A 23,858-nucleotide genomic window follows, 5' to 3' on the forward strand; every position below is an offset into this window, starting at 1 on the left:
TGTTGGGATAGAGACCCAGGAAGCCTGAAGCCCCCCAGACTGCTAAGAGTGACCCCCAAACCACCCACGATTCGGGTATCCTCAACTCATTACAGCGCATGGCCATGGCAGGCCTGCCATCGGTGCAGGGTGGAGGCAGTGATCAGAGACCGGTCCTCTGGGAGGTGCTGAGGGAGTGGGAGGCCAGTCCAGGCAAGAGGGAGAGTGCACTCAAAGGTCTTAGAAGAGATGCTGCCCGGAGAAATGGGAGCAACTTCGGGGACAGGTGCAGGGGGGTAGGGGGGGAGGTGGATAGTGAGACCAGTGAGGCCAGCGAGCTCAGCAGAGGCCTCATGAAGCAGAGACTTCGTGAAGCAGAGCCTTGAATGCCAAGCTCTGAGCCCAAAAGAACACAAGGAAGCCTAACAGGGATCCCGTGCTCTGTTTCCGCCTCTCTCTGGCCAGGCTGGGGCTGCTGCCTTCCCTCCCCACCCCCCAGCCGTTCCCAGCTCACCAGGGCTACAGCGTTCCCCAGCTGTGGTACTAGAAGGGGCTCCTGGAGGCCATCCTTTTGTGCAAGTAAATGTCAAGTAGATGTGCCCAGCCCATCCTGGGCTCCCAGCCCAGTAAGGTTCTGGGAGCCAAACATGGGGGAAGATGACCCCGTAGGAGACAGAGGGGGTAGTAAGGCAGGACGCTGAACTCCTTTCCTTTGCTTCTTTCCTTCTTCAGTCCACAGTGGCCACATCTGTGACCCTTGCTGTCCCTCACCTGCCCCTGCTGGATCCAGAATGGCCTCCTGGTGCTACTGCGTCTTCTACCTCCTGGTACCTGAACCTGGGGGATGGTGGGGGGGGCTGGGGGGAGGCAGCCACGGGGACTCAAAGCTGCTGGGTTCCAAGTGGGCACCTCTGAGGTCATTGTGAAGGTCACATGAGATAAGCCCTTAGCAATAATAATAGAATAAAAGCATCCACTGGTGCTGCACCTTTTACATTCCCTCATCAGCTTGTTTATTCCTCACACAGTGGGGGGAGGGGCCGGGGGACTGGACAGGCTCAAGGCAGTGAAACGCCCTGCCCAAGATCCACTCTGGGGGGTGGGGAACTTGAACCCAGGTCTGACTCCAAAGCTTGCAGCTTCCAATGCATCCTGCTGGAGCACACAGTAGGTATTCAATAACTGACCTGACCCAGCCCCGACCTGTCCTCTTCTTTCTCAGATAAGGAGTCTCTCTGGGACCCCCTCCAACTCACCAGCTGAATCAAGGAGCTCCTGGGTGACAGGTTGGTATGAGGGCCCCAGAGGGGCTCCCCCTTACCCCAGCTCAGCCAGCCTGTGGTCCACCTGGTGCACTGGCCTCTAAGGCAAAGGAAGGAGAAAGATGCCATTTAGTTCAACCCCATCATCCCGGGCCCTGGGCTGAAGGTTTCACTTGTGTCCATCTTATTCTTGCCACCATACAGATGACAAAACAGGCTCAGCAAAGGGACTAGACCTGCCAGGTCACAGAGCATTCAGCCTTGAATGAGTCCTAGTTCAATGTCCACGGCCAGCCCCACTCCAAGGGTCACATGGGCACACACTGCTCTCCACACTGTCTCTCCTCTGACCCTGCAGCTCCAGTGGGCCCCAGTGAGGTGGTGGAGACTACAGATGGGGTGTGCAAGTCTCCAGGGCAGCAGCTGAGCTGGTGGCAGGCTCAAGAGTCCTGTGAGCAGAGGTTTGGCCACCTGGCACTCGCGCCCCCACCTGAGGTCCTTGCTCCACGGCTGCCCAACCCCATCTGGGTGGGCCAAAAAGAGGCCCTCCTTCGGAGACCCCCGAAAAGACGTGAGTGTGGGCCCAAGGCCTGGGAGGAGGAGGTAGGGGGCAGAGGCTTTGGCGACCTCCAGAGAGGGAGCCCACAGTGACAGTCCTCTTGGGTGGAGCCCAGAAGTCCCCGTCGCATCTCCAGGTTCCCTTGTCCTGGACTAAAATAGAGGGTTGACAGCCCGGGTATGGGCCCTGGAGCCCCCATTTCTTCCTTCCCGAGAGAGGGAGATACCCCAAAGCCCAGAAGGGGCCCTGCAGCTGCGCCAGTGGGTAGCCAGAGGCTGTGCTTAGCTGGGGACACTGAGGTCCCGGCCCGCATGTCCCCGCAGGCGCGCTCACCACGGCCGCGCTGGTGTTCATGGAGCGGACTGCGGACAAGGCGGCGCGGCTGCGGACGCCCCTGCCCGCGCTGGGGGCGCTGACCGCGTGCGCGCACGTGCAGTGGGACGCCGCCTCGCCCGACACGGCCGCGCTCTTCTCCCTCGCGGCGCCGGCGCTGCCCAACGCGCTGCAGCTGCGCGCCTTCGCCGAGCCGGGCGGCGCCGTGCACGCGGCGCTGGTGGTGCGCGGCCACCACGCGCCCTTCCTCGCCGCCTTCCGCGCCGACGGCCGCTGGCACCACGTGTGCGCCACGTGGGAGCAGCGCGGCGGGCGCTGGGCGCTGTTTGCCGACGGGCGGCAGCGCGCCGGGGCGCGGGGACTGGGCGCAGGCCACCCGGTGCCAGCGGGCGGCATCCTCGTGCTGGGCCAGGATCAGGACTCTCTGGGCGGCGGCTTCTCGGCGCGCGATGCCTTCAGCGGCAACCTCACCGGCTTCCACCTGTGGGCTCGGGCGCTGAGCCCCGCGCAGCTGCGCCGGGCGCGGGCCTGTGCGGCGCCCCCCGGCGGCCTGCTCTTCCGCTGGGACCTGGGCGCCCTGGACTTCACGCCGTCGCTGCTGCCGCCCCTGCGGGTGCGCCTTCTCTGTCCCGGTACGGCCCGCCCCGCCCCGCCCCCTGGCTGCTAGGCCCCGCCCCACCGTTCGGCTCAACGCCCCGCCCCCTGGCTCCTGTAAGCTGCCTTCTGAGCTCGAGACCCAGCCCACCTCTTGCGAACCTGGCCACGCCCAGCTCTGGTCACGCCCTCCCCAAGCGGGTCGGGCAAATGCCCAGTCTCAGTAGCCTGAGTGAGTAGGGTCACCGCGTAGCGTCCTTGACCGGCCTTGTGCTGGCTACAGCGCCCTTCACCCGGGTTCCCACGTTGCCCCCTAACTCGGGGGCTGTGCGTCCTGGCCCCCTACGGTGTACAGGTGCCTTCAAGGCCCGAACAGGCCGGTGGGTCACAGGGGCTGCTTGGGAGCCAGGTACATCCCTGACACCTGTCCCATCCCTGCCAGTGCCCTCAGAGGAGTGCCCTACGTGGAACCCAGGATCCCGTACCGAGGGCTCTTTGCTCTGCCTTCAACCACGGCCCTTCCTCTGCTGCTACCGGACAGGTGCGCCCTGGCAGTGCCCGGGGCCCTGCTGAAGGGGAAGCCGGGTATGGACCAGTGTAGGCCAAGGCGGAGGGAGCAGTTGGTACAAACGGGGAATTCAGAATATTCTTAAAGTCTCAGGGTCTCCACAGAGTCCAAACCACAGGACAGTGGGGCCAGACAGACCCGGAGGTGAATCCCAGCTGTGTGTCCTTGGGCAAGTGATTTTGCCATTGTATGACTCAGTTTCCCCATCTAGAACACTGTAAGGCTCCAGAAACACAGCTGCCAATATGCTCTTCCTCCCTGGGCAGCAAATGGTGGATGGGGCACCCCTGGGCCATGTCGCTCGAGCGTCCATCCATCCTCTCCTTTGCAGAGACTTATCAGCGGCTGCAGGACGCCCAGTCATGGCCTGGCCAGGATGTTATCAGCCGAGTCAATGCCTTGGCCAACACCATTGTGGTGAGCCCCCCTTCCAGGGGGCCGAAGAGTCTGGGGACACTATGGGTCACCTCCCTGCACCTCAGTTTCCTCACCTATAAAGGGGACACCCACCTGTCTTCAGCAATTAAGGTTGTTCATATTCCCTATTTTGGAGCCCTTGAGAGCCGGGGGCTTATGATACGTTTGACATGTGCCCACCAAGAAGACCCTAGTGGGGCCCAAGCGGGGCCCCTGGGAGGTCTCTCCTAACAGCCAGACCAGCTGTAAGTGGCTTCTCTGCCCACAGCTCCTCACGGACCCTCTCTCTGAAGTCCATGGACACCTGTCGCCCGCTGAGGCCTCCAGCTTCCTGGGTATCCTGGAGAGAGTCCTGGCAAAGGAGGCAGCTCCCCTGGGGCCTGCTGCATTGCTGGCCATTGTGCACTTCCTGAAGAGGGTGACAGCCCTCGGGGCTGGGGAGCCAGAGCCCTTAAGTGGGCCCTGGGAGCAGGTAGGCCGGGGCATTGTGTCTGTGGCCAGCCTGGTCCTGGAGGAGCAGTTGGCTGGAGCGTGGCTCTCAGTCAGCGAGGTGAGGCTGGCAGGGCTGGGGGAGGCGGGCGGGGGGCCTGGGCTCCAGCTCCATCCTTCCCCCCAGCTCGTGTGGCCATGGGCCAGTCAGTACCCATTGCTGCGCTCTAGCTCTCCATCCATCAGAAGAAGCTCCTCTTAAAAAAAAAAAAAAAAAAAAAGATTTTATTTATTTATTTATTTGAGAGAGAGAGCACAAGCAGGGGGAGCAGCAGAGGGAGAGGGAGAAGCAGGCTCCCTGAGGAGGGAGCCTGATGTGGGACTTGACCTGGGGACTCTGGGATCCTGACCTGAGCTGAAGGCAGACACTTCAACCAACTGAGCCACCCAGGAACCCCAGAAGCTCCTTTTTTGTCTATTACAGAAGTTGAACTTCCACACACAACCACTCTTGAGTAATAATTTCTGCAGTTGGAAATAAGAGCCACTAATCCATAAGGACCTCCCCCATATCCAAGAACCTGGTGACCCCCTTAAGAGGGAGGTCTTCTATGCTGGGTGTTCAGCCATCTTGTCTTCCAAAACAGCCCAGATGCTCAGGAGAACAGGATAGCTGCTCTCCAGAGAAGTTGTCCCATTACTGCACGCCCTCGCCCGCCCATGCCTGGGCCTCACCCCCCACATGGCTTCTCTTTTGGAATCTAAAGGTTGAGCACCTTCTGTAGGTCTAGCACTGAGACCAAAGAAGGGGGAGGCACGAACCCCCCTTCAGAGTGTGCCCAGTTGGCCAACGACCAGCCAGTAGGCACAGAGCACTGGGAGGCCTTCGCCTGGGCTAGGCAATGCTGTGGCTCAGGAGAGGCTCGGAGAGGTCAGAGGAGGCCCATCGGGCCAGGCCTCAACACCAGCCTGAGGACCCAGGACTTGATCCTGGAGGCCCTGAGGAGCCACCAAGCATCTGCAGCAGGGAGGCCGCTTCACCGATTGATCGCTGGGAATGCGTTCACCACAGCAGACAGAGTGGGGGGCAGCAGGGTGCGGAGCGGGAGGGAGCTGAGATGCGGCTCCTCCCAGGTGGTCGGCAGCCCCATGGCCCTGGTGGCAAGTGTAGGGCGCCTGGCGCCCCTGCTGAGGCCCGTGCTGACCTCCGAGCGGCCCCGACTGCACATCCAGTGCTGGCGAGCCGATGAGCCTGCTTAGCCACCCATCCCACACAGCTGGGCCCTGCGCGGGGCCGAGGCTCAGACGTCTCTTCTCAGCCTCCATCACTTTCATTCTGTTTCCTGCCTTTGCCCGAGCCCTGCCCTCCCTCCAGATGCCCTCTCTCCCTTGACCTCCTAGCAAACTCCTATCTATCCTTCAGAACCTTGCTGGAGCATCAACTTCTCCAGGAAGCCTTGCCTGGTTTTAGCTCTCTCCTGACAGTCAGTTCCTCCTTCCGCTCTCACCCCGGCGGCTTGAACATATCTCTTGTTGCATTTGTGGTAATGACCTCATTCCTCCTGAAGCTCCCTGAGTGCCAGGACCATTTCTGAGTCATTTCTGCATCTCAGGCCAGACCCAAGTACACACTCAGTGAGTGTTTGTAGATTGACTGGGGCGCATATGGTGGAACTTTGGCAAAAACTGTGTCCTTTGGGCACCCAGTGGTTTCTGGGGGCACACTGATATTTGGTTCCTGGCCCCCAGGGACCTGCCTCTCAGTGATCCTCTGCCCTGGACTTGAAGAAGTCAGACTTACCTTGGGCGAGGTGCTGAGCCTCTCTGAGCTGGATTAGTGGCCTGGACCTGTGGCCAGGAGAGGGGAGGCGGACCCTGCTGGCGGGGGCCAGCTCAGCAGAAAGACCTCCCTCTGGAGGTCCAGCCACCCAGCCCCGTTTGATCCCAGGTCTGGAGGTGCAGAGCCTACACTTGAAGGAGGCCAGCAAAGAGGGCTATGTGGTCACGATGCCCCATGGGCATCCGGAGGGGCCCAGCCACATCCGCATCCCCGCAAGTGAAGTGAAGCAGCTCCTCGGGAAAGGTGGGTAAGGGGGACGGGTGGGGAGTGGGTCCCTCTTGGGGTCTGGGTCAGCCCTCATGTTGCTAACTCCACTACTTTGAATAAGTCACCTCACAGTTCAGAGCCTGTTTCCTTATCTGTAAGACTGTCCTCTTTGTACTTGCCTTGTGGGTTGTTATGAGGTTAAAAGCACTTGTCACATAGTAGGTGTTCACTGAGTCTCCTCCACTGAACTCCATGCATTTCCTCTTGGAAGTGGGTGGTGGAGGGAGCCTCCACCCTTGCTGCCACCCGGGGCTGGAAATCAGGACATGGAGCCAAAAGCCTTAGAGCTGTCTGGTTAAGTGCATGAACCATGGCTGGTTGGAATTCCAGTTCTACCACTTATTAACTGTGTAATCTTTGGGAAGGCAGTTAATCTCTATGAGCCTCAGTTTCCCTATCTGTAAGGTGGGCAGAGCAGCTCCCTCGGGGCCAACCCGTGGCACTTGCTCAGTCACAGGGTGGGGTCTTGGGCCCCCTCCCCCTCATCCAGGCCTCTCCAGAGTCACCGTGATCCACAGCTGGTTCAGCTCGAGTGTCTTCCAGCACACCCTAGGGGATCCTGGCCTAGAGCCCCAGGCCTCTCACAGCTCAGAAGAGGCAAGCAAGACACAGAGGTGAGTGGGCCCCACCCAGTAGGCTGCTGAGGGTCTGGATCCCCTCCCCAGAGAAGGCCAGGCCTCCATCTCATCCCAGAGCCCTCATTCTAATAGGTACATCTGCCTTTAGCAGCCAGGACCAAACCCTTCCCTTCCCCAACACACACAATCTCTCTGGGCCTGCCAAAGGCGTGCCCCTGGAACCTGGCTTGACGACGGTCTGGGGTCCTGGCTTCAGTACTGAGACTCAGTCAGAAGACAGGGCTTACTGAATTTACTAGCAAGTCCCCAAAGCAAAACTGGAACCCATGTGCCCTAATTCCAAGCACAGGACATTTCCTGATGTTTCTTTGGACACAAAGAGTATCATCTCCCCCTCTCCAGGCCGTCCAGGACCTCTCCCACACAGCCAGCTGGTGCCCTTAAAAGCTCCCTTTCTCCCCGCAGGTTTCTAAGCACCCGGGTGGGCTCAGCCATCATCTCCTCTGAGGTATGGGATGAAACCGGGGAGGTCAGCAAGGCCGTGACCTTTCACCTACAGCACCAGGCCCAGGTACTGGGCAGGGGGCGGTTTCTGGGAACTGCCACCCCACTACACTTATCCTGGTTTGATGCCCCCTACCCCAATATTCATTCATTTAAACCAAGATCTAAAAATGTTCAAGAAAAATACCCATTCACAAGCTACCCCATTGTCTTCAAGGGAACGGAAAGAGAAGTAGTATATTCCACATTCCCTTTATGCTGGGTGCCTTAAATAAGCAACGTTCATGTAATTCTCCAACTGCCCATTCGACATAGGCAAAAAGTGAGCTTGGCAGAGGGGCTGTGATGGGCCCCAGCTTGTAAGCGGCAGAGCTGAGATTTCATTATACGTGCGCATGACTCGAAACACTGGTGGTTCTCATTGGAACATCCAGGGAGATGTGCAGAGGTCTGCATGGCAACGTGCTCCTGAGATCTGGAACAGTCTTAGTGCCCACCAAGGGGGACTGCGCAAAAAGCCACGTGCAGCTACGCACTGGAATAACCTGCTAGGGTTATGCAAGGAACAGGTCTTTTTCTATAACCTGACAGGGAAAGATCGCCAAGAAATGTTGCTTAATTTCATTACATGAAATACACAAATTCCTTCCTGCTTTTGAAACATTAGTTTCAGAGAAAGCTAAAGTCAGCTTTGCCCACAACCACGAATCCTGGACACGTACACACATGTACACATACCCCACAGTTTATCAGTCTTTGGTATGTCATCCCAAGATTGTAAAAATCAATTTGATTGAAGCAGATAAATTTCCATACACTAAAAGGTCCATTTTAAGTATACAACTTGATGGGTTTTGACCAGCATATACACTCAGGGACCTCTGCCCTAACCAAGGTAAAGACCGTTTCCACCTTCCCAAAGGGCTTCTTTGGCCCCCATGCCAGGCAATCTTCCTCCCCTTTCATACCAGGGAATCACGGGATCTGCTTCTTGTGACTATAGATTCTGTCTTTTCTAGTGTTTCCCATAAATGGAATCATAGTATATGCTGTGCTCTAGCATCTTTTGTCAGCTGGGGTTTTTGAGAATCATCCATATTGTTGCCTGTTTCAATAGTTTGCTCCTCTTTTTTTTTTTTTTTTTGAAGATTTTATTTATTTATTTGACAGAGACACACAGCGAGAGAGGGAACACAAGCAGGGGGAGTGGGAGAGGGAGAAGCAGGCTTCCTGCGGATCAGGGAGCCCTATGTGGGGCTCGATCCTGGGACCCTGAGATTATGACCTGAACTAAAGTCAGACGCTTAACCAACTGAGCCACCTAGGTGCCCCAACAATCATCCATTTTAAAAGCAAATAACAGGTTTTGTGTTCCCAACACCTACCATAGGATCGGAGACCTAGGAAAAATATTACAGATGAATGAATACACTGGATGATAATTCAGTCAACCCAAGAAATACTACACCCTCGAGAGGCATCATCACAGAGTGGTGGAAAGAGCATGACCAAGTCAGGACCCACCCTCAGCTCTGTGCTGTGTGATCTTGAGCAGATTAATGTCCCTCTCTTAAGCTCAGTTTCCTCATTTGAAATTACATGAATTTATACCTGTCTCCTAGGTTGCTATGAAGATCAGTCACAATAAAGGACATGAAAAACATGACACAGAGTCTCATATTCTAGTGAGGTGACACTGCTGTTACCCTTTCCAGTCGGGACACATAGCCCGAGTCCTGAGCTCAGGTCACTTTCCCTGCCTGGACTGGGGCTGGTACCACCGGTTGCTTAGTGACATCTTATAAAATCTATGTTGTTGTCATTGTTTAATTACAAAAGTACTAATATGTTCATTATGACACATTCAAACTGAAACCTAGCCATGGTTAAATTAGCTGTGCATTTAATCCCAGACCTTTTGTGTGAGTGTTCACAATTATATAGACCAGATATATATATTTTTTTACATAAATAAATTCATATTATACATGATGATGTGCAGCTTTTTTCTTTATTGAGCAATGTATAACGGAGCTCTTTCCCTGCCAGCAGATAGAGACCTGTCTGTTCATCTTACCAGGTGCAGAGCATCCCAAGAGGGATGTCATGGTGGTTTAACCGCTCCCCAAAGGATGGGCATTTAGCTTGTTCCCAGTATTTCAATATTATACATGATGTTAGCAGCAAGCCTCCCGCCCTTCCCTCCCCTCTGCCTCCCCACTGGCCTTTTTTCCCCGCTTCTTCACCCATGACCCACGCTGGGCAACCCCTGGTCCCTCCAACTCAGAGGCCTCAACATCCCCCTGCATCCTCCTGGTCTCTCCTCTCCATACTCGTTCGCACACCTGCATGCCCCCCATACACATTCACACACCTGCTCTGTTCCTGTTTCCTGCCCTCAGGCCTTCCCACAGAAACTGGTGGAGCCTGTCTGTGCTTTCTGGAACTTCAGTAGCGGGTGAGTTTCCATTTCCAAGTTCTTTAATTAAGGCAATTTGGTGTTTGTTTTTTTTAAGCCATCCATTCTGCTTGAGGATGAGGTGTGTTTTTGGTCTCCAATCACCACCTGTCTTGCCTCAGGCCCCTCCCCAGCCCCAGCACAAGCTGGAGCAAGAGAATCTGTTACCCAGGAGGAAGTAAGCTCCCCGTCATGGGAGATATGCGAGCTCACTCTGTGGGGTGCCTAGGAAGAGACCCATCTGTCAAATAGGTGTTAGATTTGATGATATATCCAAGGCCAGGGCCCTTGGGAATGTGAAGGAGCAGAGGAGGGTTCAGAGCTGAGCCCCAGCTCCCTGCCCTGGATCCTTAGCTGAACATCAATCACTGTCACTTAGTAATTAATGCAATTAATCAGTTGTAATCACTGGTATTGGCCCCATGGCCCCCTATCATCCCTGAGAGTGTTAAGTGCATTTTACAGATGGGAAACTGAGGCTTGCCCAAGGTCACAAAGCTGGCTGGAGGCAGAGCAGTGATGGGCCCCAAGCTTTGGAAAGAGGCTTTCCCCGGCTTGCCAGCTACCCCCACCCCCACCCCATTTCAAGAGCCCTTCTGTTCCCTGCCCTCCCCCCAGCCCAGACACAGGGCTCTCGTGGGCCCCTACTGGCTGTTCTGTGGCCACCGTGTACGAGGACTCGACTGCCTGCTTCTGCAACCACAGCACCAACTTTGCTGTCCTGTTGCAGGTGTATGACGTCCAGGTGAGTCCCAGGGAGGTAGCGTTGGGCGGGGGCAGTGGGGAGGTGATGTCGGAACCAAGTCTTAAATGATGACCAAGAGTGGAACAGAAAGACATTCGCAGCAGAGAGTCAGTCTGAGCAAAGGCAAGGAGACTAGAAATGGCAGGCAGACTGAGCACATTCCAGAACTTCGATGTGTCTGGAGCTCCCGGTGCCAAGCCCAGGAGTGGAAGAAGACGGAGGGACAAGTGCAGGGGTCAGATCCCAGAGCCCAGGATGCTCATGCACTGGGCAGGGGACCAACAGGAGCACGTTCCACGGGCGTTGGATTTGCACCGAGGGCGCCCTCTGGTGCCAGGAGTGAGCTGGAGGCGCAAAGAGCAGCGAGGGGTCTGCGGGGCAGAGCACAGGGGCCCGGCCTGGGGGGACAGCGGGCAGATGGAGGAGATGGGACTGAGGGAGGAGGAGGTGGTCTGGGACAAAGGCCTGGGTAACTGGGGGATGAGGGAGGCATCTCAGCGAGGGCACAGGAGGGTGACGGGGTGGGGCCGGCCACGGGGCCGAGGGCGACGGGGCAGGAGAGGGCTCAGCGGGAGATGAAGAGCCTGCAGGTAAAGCCGTGGCTGAGATGAGGTCAGAACAGGAGACCGAACCAAGGGAGGCCCCTGGGAGGACCCAGCATTTACACCCAGTTCCGGGAGGAGAGCAGGACAGGTGTGCTCACTAGAGCTGGCAAGGGACTCAGAGGGGTCACTTGCTAAGAGACTGAGTGACACAGGGCCAGAGGCTCAGGATGCCCTTGGCGTGTTGGGGAGCACACTAGAGAAACTTGCTCTCAGACACATTCGTGCTGTGAAACCAGAGCGGGGCCATGTTTGCCTGTCAGCTTCACGCTCCCCCCCACCCCAGTGTGTGTGTGGGGGTGTCACCTCCCATCCAGTGCTCTCAGGAGCTGTGGAATCAGTGAAAGCTGGACTGATCAGGGCCAGGTTAGGGAGAGCTAGCAGGAGAGGACATGAAAATGCTGTCTTATTAAATGCCTGCTGTATGTAAGCCTGGCCTTGCCGCCTGGGGCTGTTGCCATCCCTGCTTCACTGCAGACAAGGAGGCTCGGGGAGCCTTGCTGGACCGGGACAGGGTGAGGCCTGGTCTGCTCAGGTCAGGGCGGTGACAAGGTTACTGTCCTCTGGGGTCTTCGGCCCTCCTGCAGAGGAGCGCCGAGGAAGAGTCACTGCTGAGGACGCTCTCATTTGTGGGTTGTGGTGTGTTCTTCTGCGCCCTGGTCACCACCTTCTTGCTCTTCCTGGCAGCTGGATGAGACGAGCTCCGGGCGTGTCCATCCTCGTCCCAGAAGACCTTGGTCCAGGGTCTCCCTTAGGGCTGTGGGCCCCCTGTGGAGCTGCCATCTCTGTCTTCATTAGCTCACCCACGGGGACCCGAGCAGGCAGAGGCTGATAGCGGGTGGGGGCTGGTGCTGGTGTCCTTGTGACGGACTCCTGCCTGTCCAGGGTCCCCAAGTCAGAGCGAGCCACGGTCCACAAGAACCTCACCTTCTCCCTGGCCTCTGCCGAGGGCTTCCTCATGGCCAGCGAGTGGGCAAAGGCCAACAAGGTGGGCACCCAGCAGATGTGCTTGTCAGCTCAGGGGGGACCAGCCTTTTCTGGGTTGCCCCCCACATCTTCACTTGGCTCCATTTCCTGGGGGGAGCATGGCCCAGAGATGAAAAAAGGCCCAGAATGGTGAAGGTGGGCCCAGGGCACTGCCCAGAGACCTTCCCCACTGATACCTCCTTGGGTTGGCAATGCCAGGCATGGGCAAGGGACCCAGAGCAGGGCTGCGCCCACCGCTGGCCTTGGTGGGGCTCGGCCACCCTCCCACCCACAGGTGGCATGTGTGGCCGTCACAGCTGTCATGCACCTCCTCTTTTTGGTCGCATTCTCCTGGATGCTGGTGGAGGGCCTCCTGCTGTGGAGCAAGGTGGTGGTCGTGAGCATGTGCCCGGGCCCCAGGATGACGCTCTACTACGCCACAGGCTGGGGTGAGGCCCCTCGGCTCTCTGCTTCCGCTCTGTTCTCAACTCTTCCTCGTGCGGCCTCTTGCTGTTCAGCACCGCCCGATCCCCATCTCCACCAGGCACCCAGCACCCATCTCTGACGCAAGCTCAAGTTGCTCAGCTCTATCACCCCCCAGCGTTGCCCAGCCCCAGCCCCTCTTCATCATCTTCCTCTCCAACCACGTCAACTCCCGACTGCTAGCGCTGCCTCCCTGAGCCGTGGCCCGCTGACCCGCATGCCGGTCACCACCCTCCTTCTCCACTGATTCCCATCCCTAAGCTCTCAGCTCCATCCCAGATGTCCCGCTCCCCAGCCCCTCGGGGCTCCGAGGCCGCCCCCGGAGGATCAGGCCCACCCAGCCCCCTGCCCAGATCTCCCCGTGCCCACCAGGGCGCCTGCTGCCGTGGGACAGCTATGGGCGGCAGCTCTGGGGTAGGGCCAGGTCCGCGAGAGGACAGGCTGCGAGGCGTGGTCCCGAGGGCACTCATTCTTCTCCTTGGTGTGCCTGTGGCCATTGTGGCCATCACCCTGGCCATGTCCCCCCATGACTATGTGGCCGCCGGGCACTGCTGGCTCAATGTACACACAGACACCATCTGGGCCTTTGTGGGCCCTGTGCTCTTCGTGCTGACTGTGAGCGGGGAGGCCTGGGGGGAGGCAGGGCGGGTCACGCTGGGGAAGGGGGAGGCCCTTTCACCCGCTGACGCCCGGTCTCCAGGCCAACACTTGCATCCTGGTCCGCGTGGGCATGGTCACTGTGGCCAGTGCCCGCCGCCGTGCCCGCATGCTGAGCCCACAGCCCTGCCTGCAGGAGCAGGTCAGGATCCAGACATGGTGAGGCCCGGAAGTGGGGGGAGCGGATGGGAGGCTCATCAGATGGGAGCCTATGTGAGTCCGTGGCAGCAGGATGTGGACCTGAGGCCATGTGCATTCACGGATGCAAAGCTATCCCTGAGCATAAGTGTGCACATGCGTCCCTGCTCGTGTGCGGACGTGGGTGAGCATGCGCCCACGCATGTCACCTGTGGGATGGTAATCAGTCCTAAGTGTCAACGAGTGGGAGGCCATGTAGACACGAGCCGCTTTCCTGGGAGCTCGCCGTCTACTGATGGCACCGATGGCCTGGTAGGGACAAGGTAGGGGAGACCCCCAGATCAGGCGGTCCCCAGAAGTTCAGGTTCAGAGTGAGGATTTAGGTCCCCACCCCTGCAGGAACTCCCCTCACTCTCCAGGGCCATGTCCTGCTGAAAGGAGGATCCCCCTGCCCTTGCTTTCCCCCACCCCATCCTTGGCAACCCAAGCCAGTGGGTCCCCGAAAAGCCAGGGAGCCCCAGGGGTCCCTAATAAGGGAAGACTTTGGACTCCAGGCCCCCTGGATCCACTGCCTCCGCCTTAGCCCTCCCTCTGGACAGCTGCGACACCCTTCCTCTGAGCCAGGATTGGGACTGGGACCCCATCTCACCAGTGCCAACCATTTCTGGGTTTGAGAAGGGACAGCCAAGTCCGGCTGAAGATTCCGGCTACACCTAAGTCCTGAGCAGGGGACCCCGGTCGGCCACTCCGACCCCTCTCCATACACCTCCCACGTGCTGCCCTTCCCAGTAGCCTGCAGGGGCTCCCAGGCCACCCCGGCCTCCCTCAGCCCTGCCTGCTCTCCTGCAGGGCCACGGTGAAGCGGGTGCTGGTCCTGCTGCCCGTCCTGGGCCTGACCTGGCTGGTCGGCATGCTGGTGCACCTCAGCCCAGCCTGGGCCTACGCCGCCGTGGGCCTCAATTCCTTTCGGGTACTTCCAGGCCCTGGGCTCTGACATGCCGTGGAGCTCAGAGGGAGTGACTGGTTTGTCAGGAGACGGGAAAGGAGTGTCCTCTCCGTCATGGGAGTCACTGACAGCGACCAGGGGATGTTGTCAAGAGGCAGGAGGGTGAGGGCAAGAGTGGGAACCAAGCCTCGAATCACAGAAGCAGCACATCAGGGAGGATTTTGTGCCCACAGTTGACAGTCAAGGGAGCTGAGGTCCAGACACTCAGGGGTGTGGCAGAGGTTCCAGGCTCCTGGCTGGTGCAAGAGCTACTTGAGGCCTCGGACACCCGTGACCTGTCCCCTCGGGCTCAGTGGGTGGCCCGCTGTGGGGCAGCGTTAGGCGCTGCACTGGTGAGGGCAACAGTTAGAGAGGGCTTGGTCAGGAGGACGACGCTCAGCCCACATGAACGAGGCGGTCCCAGTGACGCTGCAGCAGGCCTCCCGCGGGCCTGTGTCTGGGAGCCACGGAGAGGGGTCAGGCCCCTGTGCCCAGGGGGTTTGCGGTCCCGTGGGGGGACCCAGATACAGACACAGACAGGCACACCCCAGGGGCCTGAGTTCTGGGAGGGAGGTGGGTCCAAGCAGGGCCTCTCTGGCCCTGCCCTTCCCCTCAGCCTTCCTTGCGCCCCCGGCAGCGCTTCTGCTGCCCGCCCCTACTCCTCCCAGCTCCTGTCAGGGCTGAGAAAGGGAGTGGCTCGGGGGTGGACAAAGAAAGCTCAGGAAATGAGGTACAAATTCTGCCCGGGGCCCATGTGTCCCAGAGCTCCTCCTGGGGACCTGCTCGCCTCCCCTGGGATGAAGGGGCCAGTCATTCATCCATCCTCGTGATATTTGTCGAATGCCTAGGAGGTGCCAGGCACCAGGCACTGTTCCAGGCGGGGGGACAGAGCAGGAACAGAGGCTGCAAAATGCCGTGTTCTTGTAGAGCTGACCATGGCCAAGGCCAGGTGTGAAGTGTTGGCGGGGGGAGGGCAGCAGGGATCGAGGAAGGGTGCCGAGGGTGGTGACTACCAGGTCCCGGTCCACGTCGCCTTCTTGCCCTGGGCCGTGGGGACGCGCCACTCTCAGCCAGGCGTGGGAGTGGAGAGAGGAAAGAAGGGGCTGCTGCTGGGGGAGCATGGAGGCCATGCCCAGAGAGGCGCCCAGAAAATGAAGAAAAACGGGGCTTCCAGCTACTCCCAAGGATGCACGGCTCCCAGAGACCTGTGTGGGCCTGAGCAGTGGGGGGCGGAGGGCAGCGCCGCACCCCTTCCCGGACCCAGAGCAGCCCTTCCTCAAGCCCCACGCTTCCAGAGCATCCTGGGTTCAAATGTGGGCCCTGCCGGGTTAGGCTGCGACCCTGCCTGGGGTGCCCCCACCCCCCTGCGGGGGTGGCCGGGGCAGCAGCAGGCCATTGCCATGGTGACCACGGCGGTCATCCCTGTGGTGGCCCTCCGGTGGGCAGCGCTGTGGCCGCAGAACCAGTGGCACCTCTCGTCCCCCTCCCTCCGACCCCCTCCCCATCCTTTCCGCTCCCCTTGTCTCGCTTCTTCATCTCTTCTCTGAATTTTCTCTGCGGTTCCTTCTCTGTCCCCTCCTCCTCTGGCATGGCCCTCCCTCTGTGTCTCCCTTTCTGTTGACCCCTGACCCTCCCACCCCCGCCGGCTTTTGTCCTTGAGCATGACCCCTCTCCCCCTCTCAGTCAGCCGCAGACCTTCCTTGCCGAGGTCTCCTGGTGAAGGAGGGAAGAGGCTGCCTTGTGGGGTCAGATGGCGCGTGACCTGGGCCCGCCCGGACGTTCCCGGGACCATCTCCACGCAGGTCCCCCAGTCAGGCTGCCTTCTCCGGGTCCCTCCCGACGCCTGGCCTTTCCTCTCCTCTGTCTTCCCTCCACCTGCCGTCCCTCCCTGTCTTCCTCACCCTGCTCACCTCCAGGTGTCCCTCTGTCACTGTGGGGCATCAGCCGGGCAGGACCTGCCCTCAGGACCGCCCTCCTTCCCTGGAGCCGGCCTGGGGCAGAGGGACTGAACTCGGCTGGGCCTCAGCCACTCTTCAGGGCTGACGTGTCTCCCTGTGGCTCCTGGGCAGGGTTTTGTGACGGGAGAGCTGAGCCGCACTTCTAACCAGCTCTGGTTCCTGGGGCGGAGGGAGTCCTGTTGGGAGGCCCGGACAAGTTGAAACAAGCCTCAGCTTCCACGTCTCTATACAGGGATCCTACTCTCCATCTCCATGGGATCCTTGTGGGGTTCAAGTGAGGTGACATTTGCAAAGGGCAAAGCACCACACGCGGCACCCGCCGGGAGCACCATGAGCAGGCGCGGATTTGTTTCCTTCAGGCTCTGGGGGCCCGCGCTGGGCCACGTACTGCAGAGAGCCTGCTAGTGCGCAGGATCCCAGCACTGAGCCACACACCCACAGCATGGCATGATGGAGGCCGAGAGGCTGAGGGAACGTGGGGGCAGGCTGGGGACAGAGGAGCCACTCATGGGGAGGCAGAAAGGGTGCTTCCTGGAGGAAGTGATTGCCGGCCAATACCCAAACTCAATGAGAGAGAGGAATGTTTTAGGTCAGGGGAGCATGGTGGGATCCAACGGACACGTGAAGTGGGGACACGTGAGCTGGTGAGAATGGGACAAGAGGAGGTGTGGGGGCCAGACGAGGTCCCCAGAGCTGTTGTAAGGAGCTCAGATGTGATCCCAGGGGTGCCAGGGAGCCTCGGAGAATGTTAGGCAGGTAGGTGCTTGTGGGGTTGGGGTAGAGTTTGAAAAGCTGCCTTTGTTCGGGTGGGAGGAGCGGAGTGGGTAAAAGGCTGCAGAGGGGAGACAGGCTGGCTGGGGGGAGGGGAGGCCTGGGGGCACCAGGGCCTGTCTTAGGGTGAAGGGTGGTATCAACCCAGTTGCGGCCTAAGAACCAGGGGGAGCAGTCAGGCTCTGAGGCTGAAGCTAGAAGGCCTCCAGGAGGCCCGCTGGACACCAACCTGTGTCCTCCAGTCTGAGCCTCAGGGCAGGGGATATTTCCTGTCCAGGTAGAATCTGAGGAAGGCCTAGGCTCCAAATTCCACCTGCTGGGTCACACTTTGGCCTGGGACTCATTGCTCTGTCCCCTGCCCCAGGCCCCACGGTCCCTCTCCATCAAACAGGAAGAATTAATCCACACTGCCCCAGCATGGAGCTGCTATGAGGGTTGTCACCCCAAGTGTGATGGTACTTTGTGAGTGGCCAGGCCCTCTTGGTCCTCACGTGTGTGGGCAGGAAGAGCCAGCTACGACCCAGCCACCCTGCTGAGTCCTTCACACACAGCAGGAGCTGAGTCCGGGCTTCTGCTTTCCAGGTGAAGAGACAGAGGGTCAGAGAGACACTCGGCTAGAGGCACAAATCAGCATGCATTCACACGTCTGCTGTCCCAGGACTTGATTTAGCCTCGATTTTAGGAAGGTGTTCCCCTACCACCACCACCCACTCTTGCAGCCATGATGAGGCTGTGAGAATGGGGCAGGTTGGGGTGGGGGGACACAGAGGGACAAGAGGGCAGAGAGGCTGTCTGGTGGCCCGAGGCTGAAGGCATGGGGTCGAGTGGGGAAAGGCCCCTTCTGGTTCTCTCTGCCATAGAATGTCACAGATGTCCCCTCCCAAGTGCAGGAGAGGGGCAGGGCAGGATTTGTGTTCATCAGCCTGTGTCTCTCAATATCTCTGGGTATCTCTGGGTGTGTCTCTGTTGTGGCCGCAGGGCCAAGGGGGGGTGACACCCACCCACATGCTGGGTCTATCCCCAGGGGCCATACATCTTCCTGGTTTATGCTGCCTACAATGGGGAGGTGAGTTGGGGACACCGGCTGCTGGGGGGTGGGGTGGGCAGGGCTAACTCACAGGGCCCCTATGGCTGGGGGTCAGGGGGAGGGTCCTAGGCCTGACCCTGATGCCCAACCCCCAGGTCCGGAGCGCCCTGCAGAGGATGACGGAGAAAAAGACAACAGAGGCCTTCACGGTGGGTGTGGGCAGGTGGGGATCCTGGGGCGGGAGGTCCCACTCACCACCAGGATTCCAGTGCCCACACCGCTTCCTTTCAGGCCTGCTCCAGCCCCATGGGGTTCCTGGGTCCCTGGGAGGTGGCGCAGGACAACCCTGTAGCTTTGGTTCCAGCCCGAAGACATTTGGCTGTTAGACGTAAGGCCACACCAGCCCCCACTCTGAGTACTACCCAGAGCCTCAGTTTCCCCAGTGCTCAGGTAAAGCTGGGAAGGCGATGGCAGATCCTATTAGCCCATCCGAAAGACAAAGAGACTGAGGCCCAGAGAATTCTGCAAGCACGGGGCCTGGGGGATGGCTTAGGAATGGCTTATTTTTTTCCACCACCACCAGGGAACAAGGGCCCCAGCTGCCTGGCCCCGAAGCAGGGCTTGCCCAGGGCCACCTCCCTTGGGTCTCCATGCAAAGGGGATTTGGGGGTCCCAAAGCCAGGTGAATAGATGAGGTTTGGGGCCCTGAGACAGAGCATGGGCTAAATGACTTCAAGCCCAGTCCAGGAGTTTCAGTCCCAGCTCCTAGTTCACCTGCTGTGTGCCCTTGGGCATGTTACCTTCCCTCTCTGGGCCTTAGTTTCTTCATCATTAATCTGTGGAGTAAACCTTTGAGTGGATCCTTAGGGTCTTTGATAACGAGGTCCTGTCCAGGGCGGGAGAGCAGAGAGAGAGCTTCCTGCCTCAACCTCCGAAAAGTTCACCTACTCCAGTGTTTTTCTCCTGTAGGGACCCGCAGCCCCAGAATCCCCACAACCTTCTCCTCCATTGCAGAACCTGAGAGACCGGTGAGGCTGGGACAGGGGTGGCAGGGTCTTGCCAGGGGGCTAGCAAGTATGTCCCACAGGGCGGGGGAAACCACAGGGACCAGGGGAGGGTTGGGGTAAGGGGGCTTCCTCTTGGGATCCAAGGGGCCCTATTCCTCAGTTACCAGGTGGTAGGGCACTGGGAACCGCCCGGAGGTGCTGACTACGCACAGGCAAAACCTGAATGCCAAGGCCACTGGGGGTGGAGGAGTCATCACCAAGGTCGCCCAGGGTCCCCAGGGCAAGGGGGAGTGGAAGGAGTGGGGGACTCCTCCCCTGACGACCTCCTCTGTCCTCAGGCTGTGGAGCTGACAGCATTCAAGGCGTCAGGTACAGCTCCCACCCCAGCGGGTTCCCCTTTTCCCCTTGGCACCTGGACGCCCCCCCTCAGCTCCACTGCACCAGGATGGAAGTGATCTGAGAAGCGAGCGCACCTGACCTCCCACTACTTGCGGGGCCCTTCCTCTTGTTCTGCTCCTTGTCGGTGCCGAAAGTCCCCCATTAGCACACTGGGGGCCTGTCAGCAAAGTGCAGTGCTCTTTGGGAGAGGCACACTCCGGATAGATTTGGGACCCCTTCGCAGAGCCGGTGCTGCGGGAGGGGCAGTGAGCTAGGAGCCTTCCTTCCTCTGTGCACCCACTCCATCTGGCCCCCCAGGCCCAGCCTCCTGGCCGCACCCCTCCCAGAGTCCCTATCCTGATGCCTCGTGGGCTGAAACGACTTCCAAACCTGGTGAGAAGCAAGTGCTTTTTCCTCGCAGGCTCCGTTCCCCCAAGTGGAGGGCTGATGGGGGCCGGTGGGCAGCGGGGCAAAGCTGGGGCCACCCCAGTCCCTGCTCAGGGAGAGGACTGAGTCTGGGGAGCTCAGCCTGGCCCGAGGGGAGCCGAGGGGCCTCTGGCCACTGTCAGCCTCTCTCAGCCTGAGTCCCCCAGTCTTAGAACACAGCTGACTGTAGGAGGGGCTGCCAGGCACTGCCCCGCCTCAAACCGGGGGATCCTTCCCAGCGTGGGCAGGAGGCCCGTTTGTGCGGCTCGAACTGGGGCTGGGCTCTGGGCTAAAGCCCTGCGTTGGCTGACACCTTTAATCTGGGGACCTGGGGAAACTATCCTCCCATCGTGCCGATGGGGAAAATGAGGCACCGGGGCAGTCACATAGGTGTGCACATTCGAAACCCAGGTCTGTAGGACCCCAGGCTCCTGCGGGCCTCCTCCCCTGCCTGGTGTCCCAGTCCCAGGGAGCCTCAGCACCCCCTTCTGCAACGTAGGCAGGGGGCGCCCCCTGCAGGCCAGCGCGCGGTGGGCCTGCCGCAGGGCCGACCGCGCCCCGGCTCCCGCGGGCCCCCAGCCGCCCCCCGCCCCGCGCACCCCTGCCCCTCCCCCCACCCCCGCAGGAGCGGCGCCGGTGGGAACAAGAGCGGCAGCGGCGCCTCTGCGCTCAAGTGACAGCGCCTTTGTCTCTGCTGAATGGGTGCGTTGCTAAGGCCGATCGTAGCAACGGAGCCGCTTCCACCTCGGCCCGCGGCCGGCCCCACCCTCCGGACCCCCAACCTGCCTCGCCCTCCCTCCGGACGCCCTAGCCCCCCTCCCCCTCCGCAGCCCGCGACCTTCTCAGGTGGCCCGAGCACGAGGTCCCTCACGAGGCAGCCACCGCCCTTCCCGAAAGCCTCTGGGCATCAGGTGTTCGAGAGAAACTGAGGCTCAGAGAGGGGATGGGGGAGACTGCCCAGGGCCCCCCCGGGGCCAGAATCCGCCCCGCCCAGGGCTTCCCCCAGCCTCAGTTCCCAGTCCCCTCCAGGGGCCCCAACCACGATTCTCCGCCAGCTCAGCCCGGCACCTTCCTCCCAGGTTTCTAGAGAGAGTGCGAGCGGACCTTCCTCCAGGCTCTGCGTGGGGACCTCTGAAAGGCCCCACCGGGGGCCCCTGCGGGACAGATAGCCTCTGCCTCAGCCTCGCCCTGGCACGGTGCCGACGCTGCTGCGCCCCCCAGCTCAGCCCCCGAACTTTGTCCAAGATTGTTGCCCCCACACCTTGCCCCCCTGCCTGGAAGTTCTGACAGCCCCATGGTAGCTCTCGTAATAAATAGTACTACTGTGACCTGTTCCTCCCTGGGGGTCACCCTGGCCTGGGGAGTCCCTGGGAGGAGGATGGGACAAGGGAAGCGGCCACTTTGTCTTTGGGACTCAAGACAACCCCAGTTTCATTAACAGGGTAGGTGCAGCCAACACTTATTAGCACCTACTGTGTACCTGGCTGGTACTGAGCCCTTGATTGCCTTAGAGCTGTGGGTCCTCACCTCAGCCCCGTGACCACCATTGCCCCTGCTGTACAGAGGAAGAAACTGAGGTTCAGAGAAGGCCTCCCCAGCTGGTAGCCTGGGGGCCAAGGGGTGGCAGTAACAGTGAGGTGGAGTCACCCAGAAAAGACTGCTCAGAGAAGGCATCAGGGTAGGTGGGACTGGCTCCAGGTACGATGGGTCATGCTGCGGGGAGACCCCAACTCAGACTCTGGCTACGAGACCAGGTTCGGCCACCACTGACTCTGTGGCAGGGGGCAAGATTCTTCTGTGAGTCCGGGTCCCTTCTTAGGTAGAGCTGGTTTCAGGGCCGAGGGGAGCAGCGGTGGTGATGTGTTAGGGCACTAGGGTGGGTCCTGAGGTGGAAGCCAGGCGAAGGAGGGGCCCAGGGACTGCTAACACTGTCCTGCTGACCTCAGGCTGGCCCAGAGGCTGCCGGAGCCAGAGGATGTGGCACAGCCGGGGAGCATCAGAGCAGCCTCCCTGGAGGAGGCACACGTGAGTGGAGGCGGGGCAGGGTTACATGAGAAGCCCCGAGACCCAGCCAGGGACAAGTTGCAGTGGCTTTTATGCAAAGAAGAAGTGTCCACTTCCACTCTGGGCCCCACCTGGCTTGTCTGGGACAAAATCTATCCAGGGGTTGACCCATCAGGCAAGGACAGGGGGCTAGGTATTTCATTCTGGGGATGGGGGCTGTCGAACCTTCCGAAGCCCCTCATCTGCAGAACGGGGGCCATCAAGCCCCACCCCACAGGCGACAAGAGGGTAAGTGCAGTCTTGTGTGCTAGTCCCTGGGCCCAGCACATAGTAGGAATGTCGGCTGTCTTCAGAGAAGGATGTGCAGGGGACTGGGGGCACACAGAGCCCACCGTGTAGAGGTGATGTGTAGGGCTTTGAAGACCCCCAGCAGAGACGGAGGCCGGCAGGTTTGGGCAGGTTTGGGGCCGGGCAGGTTTGGGGAGGCAGCAGCGGTCCGCCTGCTCTGGGAAGGCCCAGCAGTGCCATAGGGAGGATGCCAGGCTGGGGACCACCGCTGAGGTTCCAGAGAACAAGGCACTCAGCCTGGCTGTCTGCTGCCACGGAGCCGGAGGAGGGGCGCCGCGACATGGGGAAGCAAGAAGGTGGCTCTGAATTGGGCGGCCACTTGGTCTCTACTGCCTGCATTTGCAGTGTCCTCTGACTCCTTCCCCTCACCTCCAGGGGAGGCCTGCCTCCCCACCGACTAATCATGTGGTCATGTGGACTGGCGGGGGTGGGGGTGGGGGGAGGTCCAGGAGTGGCCACCAAGGAGTCCTTTCCAGTCTCCCCTCCTCCTACTCCATACCCTTCCTCCCACCACCCCCTCTCTTTACTCTCCAGCCCAAATAACTTCGCTTAGGTCCCCAGCCACCTGCCCACACTGCCCCCAACTCTTGTCTTAGCTGGCAAACCCCTGGACATCCTTTAAAACCCAGCTTGGATGACACCTCTGCCGAGAAGACTTCCTGTCTCCCCAGGGGCAGAATCAATTCCTTCCTCCTCTTCACGGCTCTTATGTGATGGATCACACAGGATTACGAAATGACTGAAAGGCCTCCTGCGAGACTGGAAGCTCCCCAGAGGCAGGAACCCGAGCATCTGCTTCACTTCTGAAGGTGCCAGGCGGGAAAAGGACACTTCTTCTTTGCATAAAAGCCACTGCCAAGCTGTGTGCCTGGCGGGGGGGCATCTTTTTTCTGTCGTGCACAGAGGCATGAAGTGGTCCGAGAGTGGCCCCAGGGATGAACTAGTCAGGTCGGTCGGGATGATGCAGGTTGGCGTGATGGCTCTGCCCCTTCTTGATGTGGGACCTTGGACAGGCCACTTCACCCCTCCGGACCTCAGTTTCCTCATCTGTAATCTGGAGCTGCCACCTACCGAAGTGGCTTTGAGGAGCAGATGGGACAACAAAACAGGACAAAGCCAGTGAAGCCCTGGAGGACATCTAGAGCAGAGGCAGCTCGCCTCAGAAAGCAGCCGCGCTCACTGCTGCCTCCCAGCGGGGGAGGCAAGAGATTCAGGGAGAGGGGCCAGGCCCGGGGCCACCAGATGGACCGAGAGGAAAGGCCGGTGCTCCCAAGTCAGGAGGACCCGGGTTTGAATCTGCCCCTGCAGATAACTGACTGCGGGGCACCTGCCAAGTGCCTCTCCTGGATCCTAAGCCCTGCCTGACTGGGCTACAGTAGGGACAGGGACATAAGGGACCACACACAGTAGGTGCTCATGAAATCATTGCTCCCTTCTGCCCAAGATGGCGGTTGAGATGCACGGCCAGGGTGGAACTCCGGCTGAGGCCCAGGAAGACACAAGCATCTCCCAGGCCTCCTGGGTATGGCAAGGTCCCAGGGATGATGTGGGGCCCACAGGCTCCCCAACGGTGCC

At 59.8% G+C, this 23,858-nt stretch overlaps 1 protein-coding gene across 1 annotated transcript; it reads left to right on the top strand.

Moving 5' to 3' along the window:
- Positions 1–770: 770 nt before the first annotated feature.
- On the top strand, positions 771–20,608 carry ADGRD2 (adhesion G protein-coupled receptor D2). Its single transcript, XM_081804089.1, is given in 22 exon segments — positions 771–806; positions 1,202–1,265; positions 1,600–1,812; positions 2,124–2,765; positions 3,170–3,268; positions 3,627–3,712; positions 3,981–4,262; positions 5,276–5,379; positions 5,971–6,224; positions 6,739–6,862; positions 7,292–7,397; positions 10,378–10,533; positions 11,723–11,844; positions 12,021–12,123; positions 12,397–12,549; positions 13,065–13,199; positions 13,285–13,400; positions 14,229–14,349; positions 18,118–18,159; positions 18,276–18,320; positions 19,090–19,148; positions 20,557–20,608. Coding segments are annotated over 22 exon segments (3,114 nt in total).
- Positions 20,609–23,858: the final 3,250 nt, after the last annotated feature.

Source organism: Leptonychotes weddellii, chromosome 14 (genome assembly GCF_054177405.1).
Source record: "Leptonychotes weddellii isolate Sample4059 chromosome 14, ASM5417740v2, whole genome shotgun sequence".
In the NCBI taxonomy this organism is placed as follows: Eukaryota; Metazoa; Chordata; class Mammalia; order Carnivora; family Phocidae; genus Leptonychotes; species Leptonychotes weddellii.